The sequence below is a fragment of the Cyprinus carpio genome, chromosome B12, assembly GCF_018340385.1.
Source record: "Cyprinus carpio isolate SPL01 chromosome B12, ASM1834038v1, whole genome shotgun sequence".
In the NCBI taxonomy this organism is placed as follows: Eukaryota; Metazoa; Chordata; class Actinopteri; order Cypriniformes; family Cyprinidae; genus Cyprinus; species Cyprinus carpio.
Window position 1 is genome coordinate 24,465,879 of NC_056608.1, and position 15,000 is coordinate 24,480,878.

General features: G+C 42.0%; 2 protein-coding genes across 2 annotated transcripts in view; one reads left to right on the forward strand and one right to left on the reverse strand.

Moving 5' to 3' along the window:
• Positions 1-1,292: 1,292 nt before the first annotated feature.
• LOC109088414 (protein FAM53B-like) lies at positions 1,293-11,780 on the reverse strand. The gene is made up of 5 exons (XM_042734791.1): positions 11,623-11,780; positions 6,478-6,678; positions 5,881-5,935; positions 2,814-3,433; positions 1,293-1,808 (listed from the first exon to the last, which is right to left on the reverse strand). Exons 3-5 carry the CDS (start codon positions 5,918-5,920, stop codon positions 1,554-1,556), a joined length of 915 nt encoding a protein of 304 aa, XP_042590725.1. The 5' UTR covers positions 5,921-5,935; positions 6,478-6,678; positions 11,623-11,780; the 3' UTR covers positions 1,293-1,553.
• A 2,875-nt stretch (positions 11,781-14,655) lies between these two features.
• The window catches only part of LOC109085870 (ubiquitin thioesterase ZRANB1-like), a 13,224-nt gene continuing 12,879 nt past the window's right edge, over positions 14,656-15,000 (forward strand). Inside the window, exon 1 of the mRNA XM_042734796.1 lies at positions 14,656-15,000. This exon is cut by the window's right edge and continues 486 nt beyond it. Coding sequence (XP_042590730.1) covers positions 14,727-15,000 — 274 coding nt within the window. The 5' untranslated portion in view covers positions 14,656-14,726.

The following is a 15,000-nucleotide window of genomic DNA, read 5'->3' on the forward strand; positions in this document are numbered from 1 at the left end:
TTCTGCCAGAAAACAAGCGTGTTGTGACACTGAAGTCTATTATTAGGGCCGTTCACACAGTGTTTGAAACGTGAGACGCAGGGAAGGAATGGTAAAAAGGTTGAATTCTTTTAACCTGAGTGCCGTGTTTTTAACATGCAGAGCTCATGCGTGACGCAAGCGCAACGGTAAAACATGTCCTTCAGAGCACGTTTACATGTGTCCAACTCACGTACTTACACACTCTTCTGTTGAGTTAGTGGAATACATACTGTGAGTAGTGGAAACTCCAAAAGAAAGTGCACAAAAACATTTGATTTCAGGTTAGCTTTGACTTGATTACTGGTTTGGTTTGTTCTTCTGCTTTTGCTGTAAAGCACTTTGAGGAAGCAAGCCTTAGTTATTATTAATAATAATTACAGTCCACACAACAGCATTACTGTAATGAGATGTACTCCTCGTTCGCTTCACTGTCAGGAAAATGATGTCTGGTGGAAAATGTCTTTTCTAGTTTATTGCAGTGAAAGACGTCACGCACGGCGCTCTTACAAACACATTAAAATGCTGTTTATTCATAGAGAAATAAGTACATTTACTTCTGTAGTTATTCAACGTAAAAAGACAAAAATAGATCTAATAGCTTTTTTCACCAGTGAGGAACTCAATTACCTGATTACTACTGTTACACATCTGAAGCCCTTCAACACGTGTGTGTGTGTGTGAGTGAGAGTGTGTGTCTGTGTGTCTGTGTGTGTGTGTGTGTGTGAGAGAGAGTGTGTGTGTGTGTGTGTGTGTGTGACAGAGAGTGTGTATGTGTGTGTGTGAGAGTGTGAGTGAGTGTGTGTGTGTGTGTGTGTGTGTGTGAGAGAGAGTGTGTGTGTGTGTGTGTGTGTGTGTGTGTGTGAGAGTGAGTGAGTGTGTGTGTGTGTGAGAGAGTGAGTGTCTGTGTGTGAGAGAGTGTGTGTGTGAGAGTGTGTGTGTGTGTGTGTGTGTGTGTGTGTGAGAGAGAGTGTGTGTGTGTGTGTGTGTGAGAGTGTGTGTGTGAGAGTGTCTGTGTGTGTGTGAGAGTGAGTGAGAGTGTGTGTGTATAAGTGTGCGTGTGTGTGAGAGTGAGTGTGTGTGTGCGTGTGTGTGAGAGTGAGTGTGTGTGTGTGCGTGTGTGTGAGAGTGAGTGAGTGAGTGTGTGTGTGTGTGTGTGTGAGAGTGAGTGTGTGTGTGAGTGCGTGTGTGTGAGAGTGAGTGAGTGTGTGTGAGAGAGAGTGTGTGTGTGAGAGTGAGTGTGTGTGTGTGTGCGTGTGTGTGAGAGTGAGTGAGTGTGTGTGTGTGTGTGTGTGTGTGTGTGTGAGAGAGAGTGTGTGTGTGAGAGTGAGTGTGTGTGCGTGTGTGTGAGAGTGAGTGTATCTGTGTGTGTGTGAGCATGAGTGTTTCTCACATTGGCTAATCTAAAGGCATGCGGAGCTCGGCTCTCGCTCTGAAGACGTGGCGTTCTCCGTCTGCTTGACCCTGAGTTGATTACATGTGTTCCTCGTCCACTCACTGAAGCGCTCGTCCATAATCATCCAACAGGAATCACCTCAGTTCCTCTCGATCTGCTCGATGTCCAGTTCTCCGCCCAGCTGGAGTGAGTCCCGCCCACTCCGGCTGCAGAGCCCCGCCCACAGACACTCGCGCTCCTTCCCATTGCTCCGCCCCGCTGGCCAGCTGGCCTCTGATTGGTGGATGACGGCGTCGTCTTTGGTCTGGTGCTGGTGGAGCGTGACGTCACCCTCGGTGTGGAGCTCGTCTCCTGTGATTCCTGGACAGCTGAGACTGTGGAAGTCCTGCAGCTTCTGCAGAGAAAACACATGCGACGTTAACAACAGAAACACACAAGCTACTGTTCCTCAAACTCAATGCTAGAGCTCAACCAAGACAGGTTTTAGTGGCATCTAAAGTACAGGAATGGCATCAACATCAATAAGAACCATAAGAATCCGCTCAAGAGAGCTCAAATGTTGCAGGAAATGGTTGTTTTTAAATAGAGCCTGTTTTCCACAGACACAATCATCAACGTGTGTGTGTGTGTGTGTGTGTGTGTGTGTGTGTGTGTGTGTGGCTAGAGCAAACAAACACACACACAGAGTGTTCAAGTAATAGTTCAGTTCTTATTCCTGGAATCAGTGTGCTAACCAGATGACCTCTGACCTCAAGGTGATCAGTGACTACAGACGTGCAGTTTATCATTGTTTAATACAACAGAGATCGAGCCTCACATCCTCATCTAGTGAACATGTTTGGAGAGAACCGCTTACAAAACCCAGTGACTGAAGTATTCATTCAGGAACACACACACACACACACACACACACACACTCTCTCACACACACACACACAAACACACACACACACACACACACACACACACACACACACACACTCTCTCACATACACACAGATAAACACACACACACACTCTCACACTCACACACTCTCTCTCACACACTCTCTCTCACACACACACACACACACACACTCGGTCTGACAGCATACTGTACTCTATATTCCGTCTGAACACCAGCAGCTCACACACACACACACACCACTCTCTCTGTCTCTCACACACACACACACACACTCTCTCTGTCTCTCACACACACACACACTCTCTCTCACACATACACACAGACACACACACACACACACTCTCTCTCTCTCTCTCACACACACACACTCTCTCTGTCTCTCACACACACACACTCTTTCTCTCACACATACACACAGACACAGACACAGACACACACACACACACACACACACACACTCTCTCACACACACACACACACACACACACACACCTGTGTCATCTTGAGCAGGTCCAGTGAAGGTCTGTGTTTGTGAGAGTCCGCTGGTCTCCTGCGCTTCACACCGGTCTTCTTGTTGCTGTGGACGCAGGGCTGTGACCGGCTGCGTGCGAGTCCCTGTCTGCGGCGCTGCTGCTCGGGCGTGGAGTCGGGTGAAGACTCGGCGGGGCAGATGTGTTCCTGCGAGAGGTAGAGCGTCTGCGGGGACATGGAGAAAGAGAAGGCGAAGGGCTCCGGTGGATCGGTGCGGGCCGGAAGGCTGAAGCTGGAGCTGCGCTGCATGGAGGGAAACCCGGCCGGAGCGAATGTGCCGCGCTGAACGCTCCCCCCGCTGAGGCAGCGCCGCTTCTCCACCGCCGTCCAGACGCGCGACCCCTGCGGACGCCACGAGGAGCGGCAGCCCAGCTCCTCCGAGCAGGACAGCGAGCGGCACTGGCGTTTACTGGGCGGCGCGGCGCTGCCAGCAGAGGGCGCTTCGCTCAGACTCAGATCGTGCAGCAGACCGCTGATCCCGCCGCCGGCACTCGTCTCTCGCACACTGTCCCACAGACTCTCCAGACTGGAGCCCACGGGCCGCGGCTGGACACCACACACCTCCGGCCAGCGTCCAGACTCTACAACACAACACTCAGAACTCAGAATCTCAGACACTTAGGACTAGGGTTGGGGAAATAAATCGATGCATCACGAATCGAGAAATGATTCTGCATCGATTCTGAGATTTCCCGAATGCACGGTGAGTCTTTCTCGAGTCGATTCTGAGCTTAATTGTGAACAGCAGATGGCGCTGCATGCTTTAGAAATCCTTACACACACTGAACATAAAATAATCATTCATAAGATTAGAAAAGATTGAGGTGAATCACAAGGGTGTTCACAGTGGGCTCTGTTTACATTAATCTGGAGTCATAAAATCATTCAGAGCCGAGGTGAAATCACAGACTCAGCCGAACACAAGTGCTCTTCAGCTCTTCTTCATCAGCATTTGAGTGTGTGGATAAAAACTAGAGTAGAGCGCCGTCTGCTGTTAAAATATAAGCTCAGAATTGAATCCAGAGAGAATCACGAAGCATTCGGATTAGCTCTTCTGTAGTACTATACACATTAAATTAACACAAGTTAGACAAATCACAAAAACACAATTCAGAGCATTTTTGAAGCTGCAGTGAATTTGGAAGAGGTTCAAGTGTTTGAATGATATTTAGAGCGATAAATCACATGGTTAATACTTCCTATGAACGAGGGGCAAAACCACAGCAGAAAACTCAGATCAATATATCAACCTCTAGTTTGAGATGTTTTTTTTTAACTCAACAGAGGCGAACAAAAGAGAAGCAGGAGGGCCGAGTTCACAGGAAGAGCCTTAGATGTTCACAAACAGCACAGCTGTGTCTGAGAAACAAAGAGCCAGAAATAGAGCCGTCTGATTGGTGGCAGGCTGCCAGATGGCTGAACATCTGTGTGCTGAGAGCGTGTTTTGGTTACTTGCTCTAAATGTGAATCACTCGCACCCCATGATACCTCTGAGCAACTACTGTTGAAAAACACATCGCCAGCAGTGTGATACATCATAGAGTTACTCAGAATGATGTGAGACGTGACTGAGGACAACAGAGACGTGAGAAACATGACATACTACACTCTCATACTCATCTATACTATATATTCACTCTATATTACTTACACTCTCTATACTAAATACACTGCATCTTACTTACTCACACTCTATATTACTTACACTCTATATTACACTCTTTACTAAATACTCTCTATACTAAATACTCACACTCTTTATTACTTACAATCTATCCTACATGCACTCTATACTATGTACTCAAACTCTATATTGCTTACACTCTATACTACATACTCGCACTCTATACTACTTACACTCTACACTACGTTCTCACGCTCAATACTTTATACTCGCACTCTATATTGCCTACACTCTATACTAAATACACTCTTTATTATTCACAATCTATCCTACATGCACTCTATACTATGTACTCAAACTCTATATTGCTTACACTCTATACTACTTACACTCTACACTTCGTTCTCATGCTCAATACTTCATACTCGCACTCTATATTACTTACACTCTATACTACATACTCGCAGTCTATACTACTTACACTCTACACTTCGTTCTCATGCTCAATACTTCATACTCGCACTCTATATTACTTACACTCTATACTACATACTCGCAGTCTATACTACTTACACTCTACACTACGTTCTCATGCTCAATACTTTATACTCGCACTCTATATTGCTTACACTCTATACTACATACTCGCACTTTATATTACTTGTGTACTATATGTTTATACTCTAGGGCAGGGTTCCTCAAATGTTGCCCTGGAGGGCCAATGCACTGCAGAGTTTAGCTCCAACCCTGAGCAAACTCACCTACCTGTGATTTTATAATGATCCTGAAGACAAAGATTAGCATGCTCAGGTGTGTTTGATTAAGCTTAGAGCTCAAGTATGCAGGAAAGTGTATCTCCTGGGCCAGATTTGAGGATCCCTGCTCTACAGTGTCTCAGTTTGCTCTACTACATATACTGAAGCACAGAACAGGATTGTTCAGACGGCAGTGTGTGGCTCAGGTTCACACCCAGCGCATCCGAACAGCAGCGTTTCTCATTGCGGAGGGGCATTTTTCTGAAGTCAAAAGCAGAAATGCTCTGGTCGTGGGCACGCAGCAAAACAAAGACAGCCTAACCAGCACACACTGCTGTGGGCATCGATCTGACGCAGCACCCTAACCCTACTGATCACTCAACTCTGTTTATTCCACTCAAAGACTGGCTGCATTCTTTTACTACCTCTGAGAGCAGTTGTTCTGGAGACAAACATCGAGCGGCTCACACACACGACACCTGTGGCGTCTGAAACTAGGCCTCATGGGTATCAGATGTGAGGGCGGCACACTTTCTATTTCGCTCTTTCATGGAGGTGAAGATACGCTGACCAAATCAGTAAAGGGGCAAATAGAACAGAAAGATGTTTGATCGCTATGAAGACAACAGAGCGGTGTATTTGTACTTACCCATAATCCCGCAGGAGAAGAGGGTCGTCCCCTGGCTCATGGTCGGCGGCTCATGCTGTAGAAACACAGACGGATCAGATGAGCATTCGGATCAACGCAAGCCCTCCATGTGCCTTCTGACTAGTGCACATCATGTGAACCACAAAATTGTGTCTAAAATGTAATGCAATATGAACTTCTTGTATATTGAACTGCTGTGATACTAGTGAAAAACAGCACTCCTGCTGTTGTGATGCTGCTCAACTCTATCATATGATGTAAAAATCTTTGCACTCATATGTTGAATGTTAGGCTCATATCACTGTGTTCTTAAAGTCTCAGCTGTCCTGCATCATGTTCATCAGACACTGCATCAGATAACGGACAGGTCTGGACAGGGCTTTTCAATGTGTTATTTCTTCCAAAATTAACCGCACCAAATTAATGTTAAATCTACAGTCCTAAAAATTACTGCGAATGAGCTAATGAGAATTATTACAAACTTGACCGGCACGGATCTGAATGTGCTTGGATCTGGAGCAGCGTGAATCACCCGGAGCTCAACACTGATAATTAGGGAGTAAATTATGCATGACGCCTGACGTCTTGAGGTCTTACCAGCTGCAGAGACTCTGTGGATGCTACATCATCGACGGTCTTCTTTTCCAGTGTTTAAGTGTGAATAATCACCATGGCAACACACATGTTTGCCACAGACCATTCCAGTGCAGGACAGTTCTAGTGAAGCTCATCATTGGAGTGCAGCGCTGATCCGATCCGATCTGATCACTCCCACATCAGCACCAAACGCTCTTCAGCCTGCACAGAGAACAGGGCAGAACCCGTCAGCAGATGGAGACTTCCACACAGTATTCTGTCTGTGCACATGGGTGAAATGTGTTTCAGTTCACATCAGTCACATTATTCAGCCATCACACGTGCCACGTGTCCGGAGACGAGGTCATGTGATTGAAAATAAGTGTGACCTCACGGTTATCAAAACACACACGCTGCCTCGCTCCTCGAGGAACGCTGATGGGAGACAGATGTGAGTTTACAGCTTTATAGCAATCCAAGAACATCAGCCACAACATCTCAAGTCTCTCAAGCAGGGGTCTCAAACTCACTCACTGTTATTTTAACATAAATCCTTTTAATTTATCAGGTTAAGAAATCCAAATTACTCTATTAATCCAAGTAAATAATAAAGACAAGTATCATCAAACAAAAGTCATTTCATTAAATTTGTTAAAAACTTTTTTGTTACATTTATGGCACAACAAATAATTGTGAGCTGCTAAGAACATGTGTCAGATACAGGATGAAAATGAGTATCAACAGCATGATTTCTATTTGGCATGCGATTTATATGCAGAAAATGACTTTGGCGTGCATATTATACACAATCAATGCTTGCAGTAGAAAAACAGAGGTGGTGGTACTCAACCCTAACCCAAAAATAAATAAATACAAACCTAAAAAAATACTAAAAAAAAATTATTTTTAATTTTCATAATTCACAATGAATGTAGTGCCACAATAAATAAATAAATTCATTAATAATTGTTTGCAATTCAATTCACATTTATTTGTACAGCACTTTTCATGACACACTGTTGCAAAGCAGCTTCACAGAAAATAAACATTTCTACATTACATTTAGTAGTTTACAGCACTTCTAATAAAAAAAATATACTACCAGATTTACTAAACCAGACTACTGCTTCAGCCAGCATTTTTATAATGTATTGTTTTCATTAACATTTACTGATTTAAATTAGTAATTAGCTCATTCCTTTGAGCCGATCCGTGCAGTCATCTTCAACGGAAAAACCCCACACCACTAATCCTAACCATTAAGTATCATATGTAATGCACACCAAAATCAATTTCTGCATATAAATAGAACGCCAAATAGAAACAGAAACTTGTGGTATTGATTCGCACTTTTGTAATTTATGATATAAAGCAGAATAGATTTTTATTTTAAGACAATCATATGCTCTCACGAGCAACATTAAATGACGTGGAACTCGTGGGAACACAACTGGCCAGCTATTAATTTGATTACCAGTGTTTTTGATGATAAATTTGCATTAAATTATAATACACAATCCAAAAAAATATAAACAATCAAATCAACAATCAATCAATCAATCAATCAAAAAACAAAAAAAACAACCCAAACCCGAATTAGAATAAAACGAATAGCCAATTAAAAAAAAAAAAAAACCCCGCTGTATTTCGGCTCGGCTCGGGTAGCAGACCTCTGCTCCACACTCACGGGACGCTAGCGATAATCTCTCTCTTCAGCCGGCGGATACGTGCTCGACGCTCAGAGAGCAATCAGCGGAGCGCCACACTTCCTCCGAGCCACAAACACAACACTAAAAGAACTCCTCCTCATCATCTGAGAAACTATCATATACACTCAGAACATAACTATTGATCAATAGAATGTGCATTTTTACAAAATTAGACATGCTTTTTGATTAATAACATTTAATTTAACCATTAAAATCGGAATCCAGAAAATGGAATTTGGAAAAAAACAAAACAGAATTTGGGAAAAATAAAACAGATATCGTAGGGCCCTACAGAGCCGTTCGGTCAGCTTACACAATATCAGCGTAAAGGACGAGAAAAGGGGAAGAAAGTTCCCCGAGACGCAGCTGTCTGACCGCGTAACACACGCACACACACGCGCACACACGCGCACACACACACACGCGTCTCTTCTCATTAGGGTAAAGCTCAAGTTCACTTAACTTCTCAGCCAAGGTGAAGCGTCAATAAATGAGTTCATTTTACTGTAAGTTCATCTGGAAACGAGGGCACTGGTTAAACTGTTACCAGGCAATAACCCAGATTAGCACAGAAAAGTCAGCATTCATGCGCTCGCCACAAACCAAGAGACGCTCGCTGATCGCAAACACACGCTCACCTGAGCACTAGTGCTTCACAACCTTCACAAATTATGTGTACAACGCTGCTTTCAAATGGTGAATTCACACAAAAACGACTGCGTGATGCTTGTGTTTCAAACACAAAAGGAGAAGATTAGCAGATGATGCTATTTTTTTGTGGAATGAACGTGAATGGGTCGGATGCTCTAAAAATTAGAAAAAAGCACCATAAAGTATCAAAACATTAGTCCATATGACACATGAAAACCTGTACTGCATCATCGCTGATATTCAGCAGTGCATCTTGAAGCTGGAATATAAGAGCTGCAATAAAGGGGGTGACTAAATCTCAGTCGGTTTCTCACTAAAAGCATGACCTGAATTCAGTGACTTCATATGGATGACTAGGCCTTTTCATCTCTCTTCAGCTATTTTCAATGCATGACAAAAGCCATTTCAAACTGAAACCTTATTTCACAGTTTTACTCTACGGCTTAAACACAATCATCAGTGTGCAGATTTGTTGGTCAATCTCCGGTGGTTCGTGATCTTATGAAGCACTTCCCTCTCAGAGCCTGATGTCAACACGCTAAGAAAATATGGAACTGCAATAACTGAACGTCAGCAAGCTCATAAAAACTATCTTGTGCTTCATTAGGGAACTTCCACTGCGGTGTACGCGTTTACGGCCGCATGCGTTGCGTGACCTAGTTATCAAAACACAACTGCAGCATGACGAAGGTGCACGAGGCCTGTAACGCATCCTGAAGTCCCAAGCCTTTCAGCGATCAGCGTCACGTCACTCTCCGCAGCGCTACCTGAAACGGTTTGAATTAAATCAGTTTCAATCACAGGACACAAATAAAGAAAATACTAAATACACTTAAATACTGCAAACTGTTAACGCTGAATACTTTTAAAATATGGAATACTCGGGCATACTCTTAAAATACGGAGTATTCTAAAATGCTTTAAACTCTTAAAATACGTAATACTCCAAATATACGGAATACTCTTGAAATACAGTATACTAAAACTACTACATACTTACATGCAAGATTACTCCTAAAAGCTCTCTCTCTCTTTCGTCTTATTCCCTTTATCAGGGAGTGATCCGCACAACTGATCTGAGTACTCTAAAATACTGAATACTCTAAAAATACGGACTAACTATTGGAATAACTCTAAATACTCATCAGTAAATCATTTAACATACACACACACAGGCTGAGGGTCACTGTGATGGACAGCAGACAAACACACGCACAACACAAGAAAGGGATTTAATCACAAGACGTGTCTCAATGTCCACACCATCGGTTAGGTAAAGGTGAAAATCAGCCTCTTTTATGTCAAAGGAACAGACAAACCTGTTCTGCATTCTTTGTCTGATGTCTAACAATGACAATATGACGTCTATCAGCCAGATACACCCAGCTATTCACCACAAACATGAACCAAAACAATTCCCTTCAGTAGGAAATGAATGAGCCCTGAAGTGTCGAGCACACAGACACGGCTCTGTAAACACAGCCAGTCAACACTTCTCTAAACGCTGAACCTCTGGTGAGAACAGAGTCACCGTTTACCGTGAAACACACACTGCGGGCGGTCAGCGGAAAATGACGGCTGGAGGTGAGAAACACAAACACATTCACAGCAGCGACTGGAGGAGAAACTGGAGCGCTGCACGCCGCAACGCTTCACTGCAGAACACCAGCAGATTCTGCAGATCCTGAGCAGCGACTGAGTATCTTCTCTGCTGATCGTCCTTTATTTACATACGGCTGATCACAGCTAACGAGCTGATTCTGACGATGGCTAGATAAACACAATCTGCAAGAAACTCTAGAGCTGCTCTTATTCTGATCAGACTCTGTGCCTGCTTTACTTCACACTTCCTCACTCAGTACTCCAGTTTCCTCTAATAATACTCAACACAATATACAATACTAAAACACACGCAATCCTTCAGTTCTACAGGACACTCTAAAATACAACATACTCTAAAAAAAAATACGGAATACTGGAACTGAGCACTTTAAAATACACTAAAATACTACATACTCTAAAAATCTGAAGAATTCTGAAGAGAGTTCTTTCTGGGGCCAGGTCCAAGAGTTCAATATTTGTGATTAATCTGTGGAAGTCTGAGCAAATGGCAAGGGCATGTAGATAAAACATGGATAAAAACATCCTGACGAAGAAATCTGTGGGATTTATATTTCATTCCAAAATAAAATAAATAAAACAACACATGAATTTAAAAAAAATTAAAAATTTAAATTAATGAATAGAATAAAATAAATACTGGATACTCAAACAATGACATAGTCTTAAAAAGCACTCTAAAATACTGAACACTCGAAAAAGCGCATAGGCTTAAAATACTCCAAAATATTTAATACTCGTCAATAATGCAAACTCGTAATACTCCTAAAATACTGAATACTGAGTATTATAAAAAAAAATACTAAATACCCTTAAAATACTACAAACTGTTAAGGCCGAATACTTTCAAAAATATGGAATACTCTGGCATACTCTTAACATAAGGACTATTCTAAAATAATAGATACTCGCAAAATACGTAATACTCCAAAACTATTGAAATACAGCTTACTTAAAATACTATGTACTTCTAAAAAAAAGAATACTGCTATATACTGTATACTGAGTATTCTAAAATACTGAATACTCCAAAACTACGGAATAACTGGACAAACTCATCAGTAAACAGTTTTAGCTCGTGACTGAAGTTGGTTGGTAAGTTAGAGATTTCAGTTCCCAGTTCGAGCTGAACCGAGTTCTTTAACTTGATCGTCAGTTAAAGTTAAAACCCTTTTTTAACGATTACCGTCCACCGGAGTTTCTGATCGAGTTTAATTCGGTGTCCATGCGAGAGTTTCTCTGGAAACAACAGCTACTAACGTCCGCGAGCGTCGCGGGAAACTCACTCACGCACAGCGACGCGCGCGAACCCGCGCAAACATAATGAGATATACTGCAGTTTGATCCGTATTTTCGCGGTATACTCACGGGACAGCGAGCGGCGCGCCGGATCGGTAAACACGGCCGTTCAGATCATCTTCGCCCGCGCGCAACGCATCCGCCGCCGCTGCAGCGCGGACCGCTCACTCAGAGACAGCGGCGGGGGGACGCGGAACCCAAAATACAGCACAAAACACACAACACACACCGAAACACCTTCAACTGAGCGAAAACACAGTATATACTCGCCTAAACACATCAGGTATGATCCCTGACAAAGACACAGGCGGTTCTGATTAATATTTCAGTTTAAAACGAAGAAGCTTCACCCCGCGTCTGAATGGACTCGCCCAACATCGCATCACAACACGGAAAGTTTGCCTCATCTATGATTAACTGCGCAATTAATCTCATTTATCAACGAGTTCACACTAAAACAATAAGTGACATCTGTCTTATGAAAGAAGGGAAAACAGCATGGTACTTTGATAAATTGGCAGTAGACATACTATAAAATATACTTTGACTTTTTAATCAACAGGAAGAGATATTGTTTGATATATGGATGCATAAAGCAAAGAGTAGGTTTAGTATCTGATAAAACTTTTTAATCATATTTTGTCTTCACTAGTTCATTTTCACTGATATGCAATGTGACAAATTAATTCTGACACTCATTGGTTTATATGATCATTAATTATGTCCAGTCCTGATCACAGGATACCTATATCTGGAGCACAAAACCAGTCATGAGGGTCAATTTTGTGAAATTGAGATTTCTACATCATCTGGAAGCTGAATAAATAATTGATGTGTGGTTTGTTAGGAGAACAATATTTGTCTGAGATACAACTATTTGAAAATTCTGGAATCTGAGGGTGCAAAAAAAATCTAAATATTGAGAAAATCATCTTTAAAGTTGTTCAAATGAAGTTCTTAGCAAAGCATATTACTAATCAACAATTAAGTTTTGATATATTTACGGTAGGAAATTTACTAAATATCATCATGGAACATGATCTTTACTTAATATCCTAATGATTTTTGGCATAAAAGAAAAATGTATAATTGTGACTCATACAATGTATTGTTGTCTATTGCAACAAATACACCTGTGCTACTGATGACTGCTTCTGTGCTGCAGGGACACAGATGTCAGAATCTTGTTGATAAATCATCTCTAATACACCAAACACAGATCTGAACAGAGTATAACACACAAAGGGGAAATGCTGCTCATTCTGTAAGTGTAGCTGTTATTTGGAGCGCCTCAGACTGATAATGAGTTTTTGGAAACTTCCACTCTGTGTGTGTTACTGGGTTTGGGTTTGTTGTGGAAAAAGGCTTCCACTTCCTGAAGAACCGGAAACTGATCCGAGCTGCTGAGCTCTGACTCCATCTACAGGAACATCTGGAAACTGCTGCACATGATGCAATGACAACATATCTGACTGTCTTAGATACAAACTAAGTCTCATTTGTTGATTCAGAGTGGTGAAGAGAAGCTAATGCAACATTTGACTGGTAGCAAATATCATGACATTTACGTGTTTAAATGAAACTAAGTGAACATAAACATTCTGTGGCTGCAGTAAAGCAGATTTCAGTTTTAATGATGTTTTTTTATATGAATTAATGAATGTCCCATTCTAGGGTTGGTTTTCACGTGGTGTGGAGCCGTCCAATCAGCGGCGCTGCGTCTGATCACGTGCACGTGACGCTGCGCGAGACGCTGGTCGTATTTATTTTGTCAGCGCCGCCATTAAATCCGCATCTAAATCAACATTCAGAGATTAGAAACAGTATTCGTCGACATAAAAACACTATTCAACGATTGATATAAAGCTTACAGATTAAAGAACACAATGGAGGTCGAATAACAGCAATAAAGACAGACTAAGGTGATAAGTCTCTGTAATGAGGAGCTGCGCGCGGAGCGATGTGAGTATTTACATGTTTCAGCAGTAATATGTGTCTGTCAGAGTATTAATGTAGTTTATTTATATAGTAGTGTCAATGGTGAGAGGGACGAGTCTCAATAAGGATATTAACACTGTCAGTGCTGCGAGATATTAGTAATAACATCTGTACTGTGACATCAGTAACACTGTCAGTGCTGTGACTAATATTAATACTGCGAGATAAGAGTATTACAAATAACATGAATAATTAGAGATATGAGTAATACTAATAACATTAATACTGTGAGATATGAGTATTGCAAATCTGAGATATGAGTATTACAAATAAAATTAATACTGTGAGATAAGAGTATTACAAATAACATTAATAATGCAAGACATGAGCATTACAAATAAAATGAATACTATGAGATGTGAGTATCACTAATAACATTAATACTGTGAGATAAGAGTATTACAAATAACATTAATACTGTGAGATAAGAGTATTACAAATAACATTAATACTGTGAGATATGAGTATCACTAATAACATTAATACTGTGACAACCAAATATCACTAATAACATGAGTAATTAGAGATATGAGTATTGCAAATAAAATTAATACTGTCAGTTACAAACATCTCTCATAACATCAATACTATCCATACTGTGGGTGTCAATAATATTAATACTGTCAATTCTGTCAGATACGAGTGTCAATAGCAATATTAATCCTGTCAGTGCTGTGAAATACTTACTGATAATATTATTAATGCTCATATGTTTCATCGCTGACATTATAATTGGTAGTATTTTTGGAAGTATTGAAGACTAGAGTATTAAAGATAAAATTTCTTGCGTTCTGTTCTGGATTTCTGACATGTCTCATATTATTTTGTGTTTGCAGATTGGTTGTCTCCGTATCAATGTGTGAGCCTGATGTAAGTTTGTGTTGTTGAGTGTGTGTGTGTGTGTGTGTGTGTGTGAGTGAGTGATTGAGAGAACGAAAGAGTGAGTGAGTGAGCAAGCGGGCGAGTGTGAGCGAGAGAGTGAGCTGATCCATCATGACAGAGCTGTGTGTGAAGTGGTCGTGTGAGTACTGCACGTATGAAAACTGGCCGTCTGCTGTTAAGTGCACCATGTGCCGGGCGCAGCGGCCCAGCGCAACCATCATAACAGAGGAACTGTTCCCGAGGGGCGCCGGACACCGGTGTGACCCCGTGGGCAACGACAGCCTGCTCATCTGCCCTGATTCCAGCGCCCGGCCCCGCGTCCGCCCGGCCCAGTCCTCCGAGCACCGCGGCAAATGGTCGTGTCAGGTGTGCACTTTCCTGAACT

What these genes read in the sequence shown, in the direction of transcription:
- LOC109088414 (XM_042734791.1), bottom strand. Translation starts at nt 5,920, where the DNA reads ATGAGCCAGGGGACGACCCTCTTCTCCTGCGGGATTATGG. An exon ending in CTTCTCCTGCGGGATTATGG is followed by an intron (nt 3,434 to 5,880) that starts GTAAGTACAAAT and finishes GTTGTGTTGTAG; the next exon opens with AGTCTGGACGCTGGCCGGAG. An exon ending in ACCTGCTCAAGATGACACAG is followed by an intron (nt 1,809 to 2,813) that starts GTGTGTGTGTGT and finishes TTTTCTCTGCAG; the next exon opens with AAGCTGCAGGACTTCCACAG.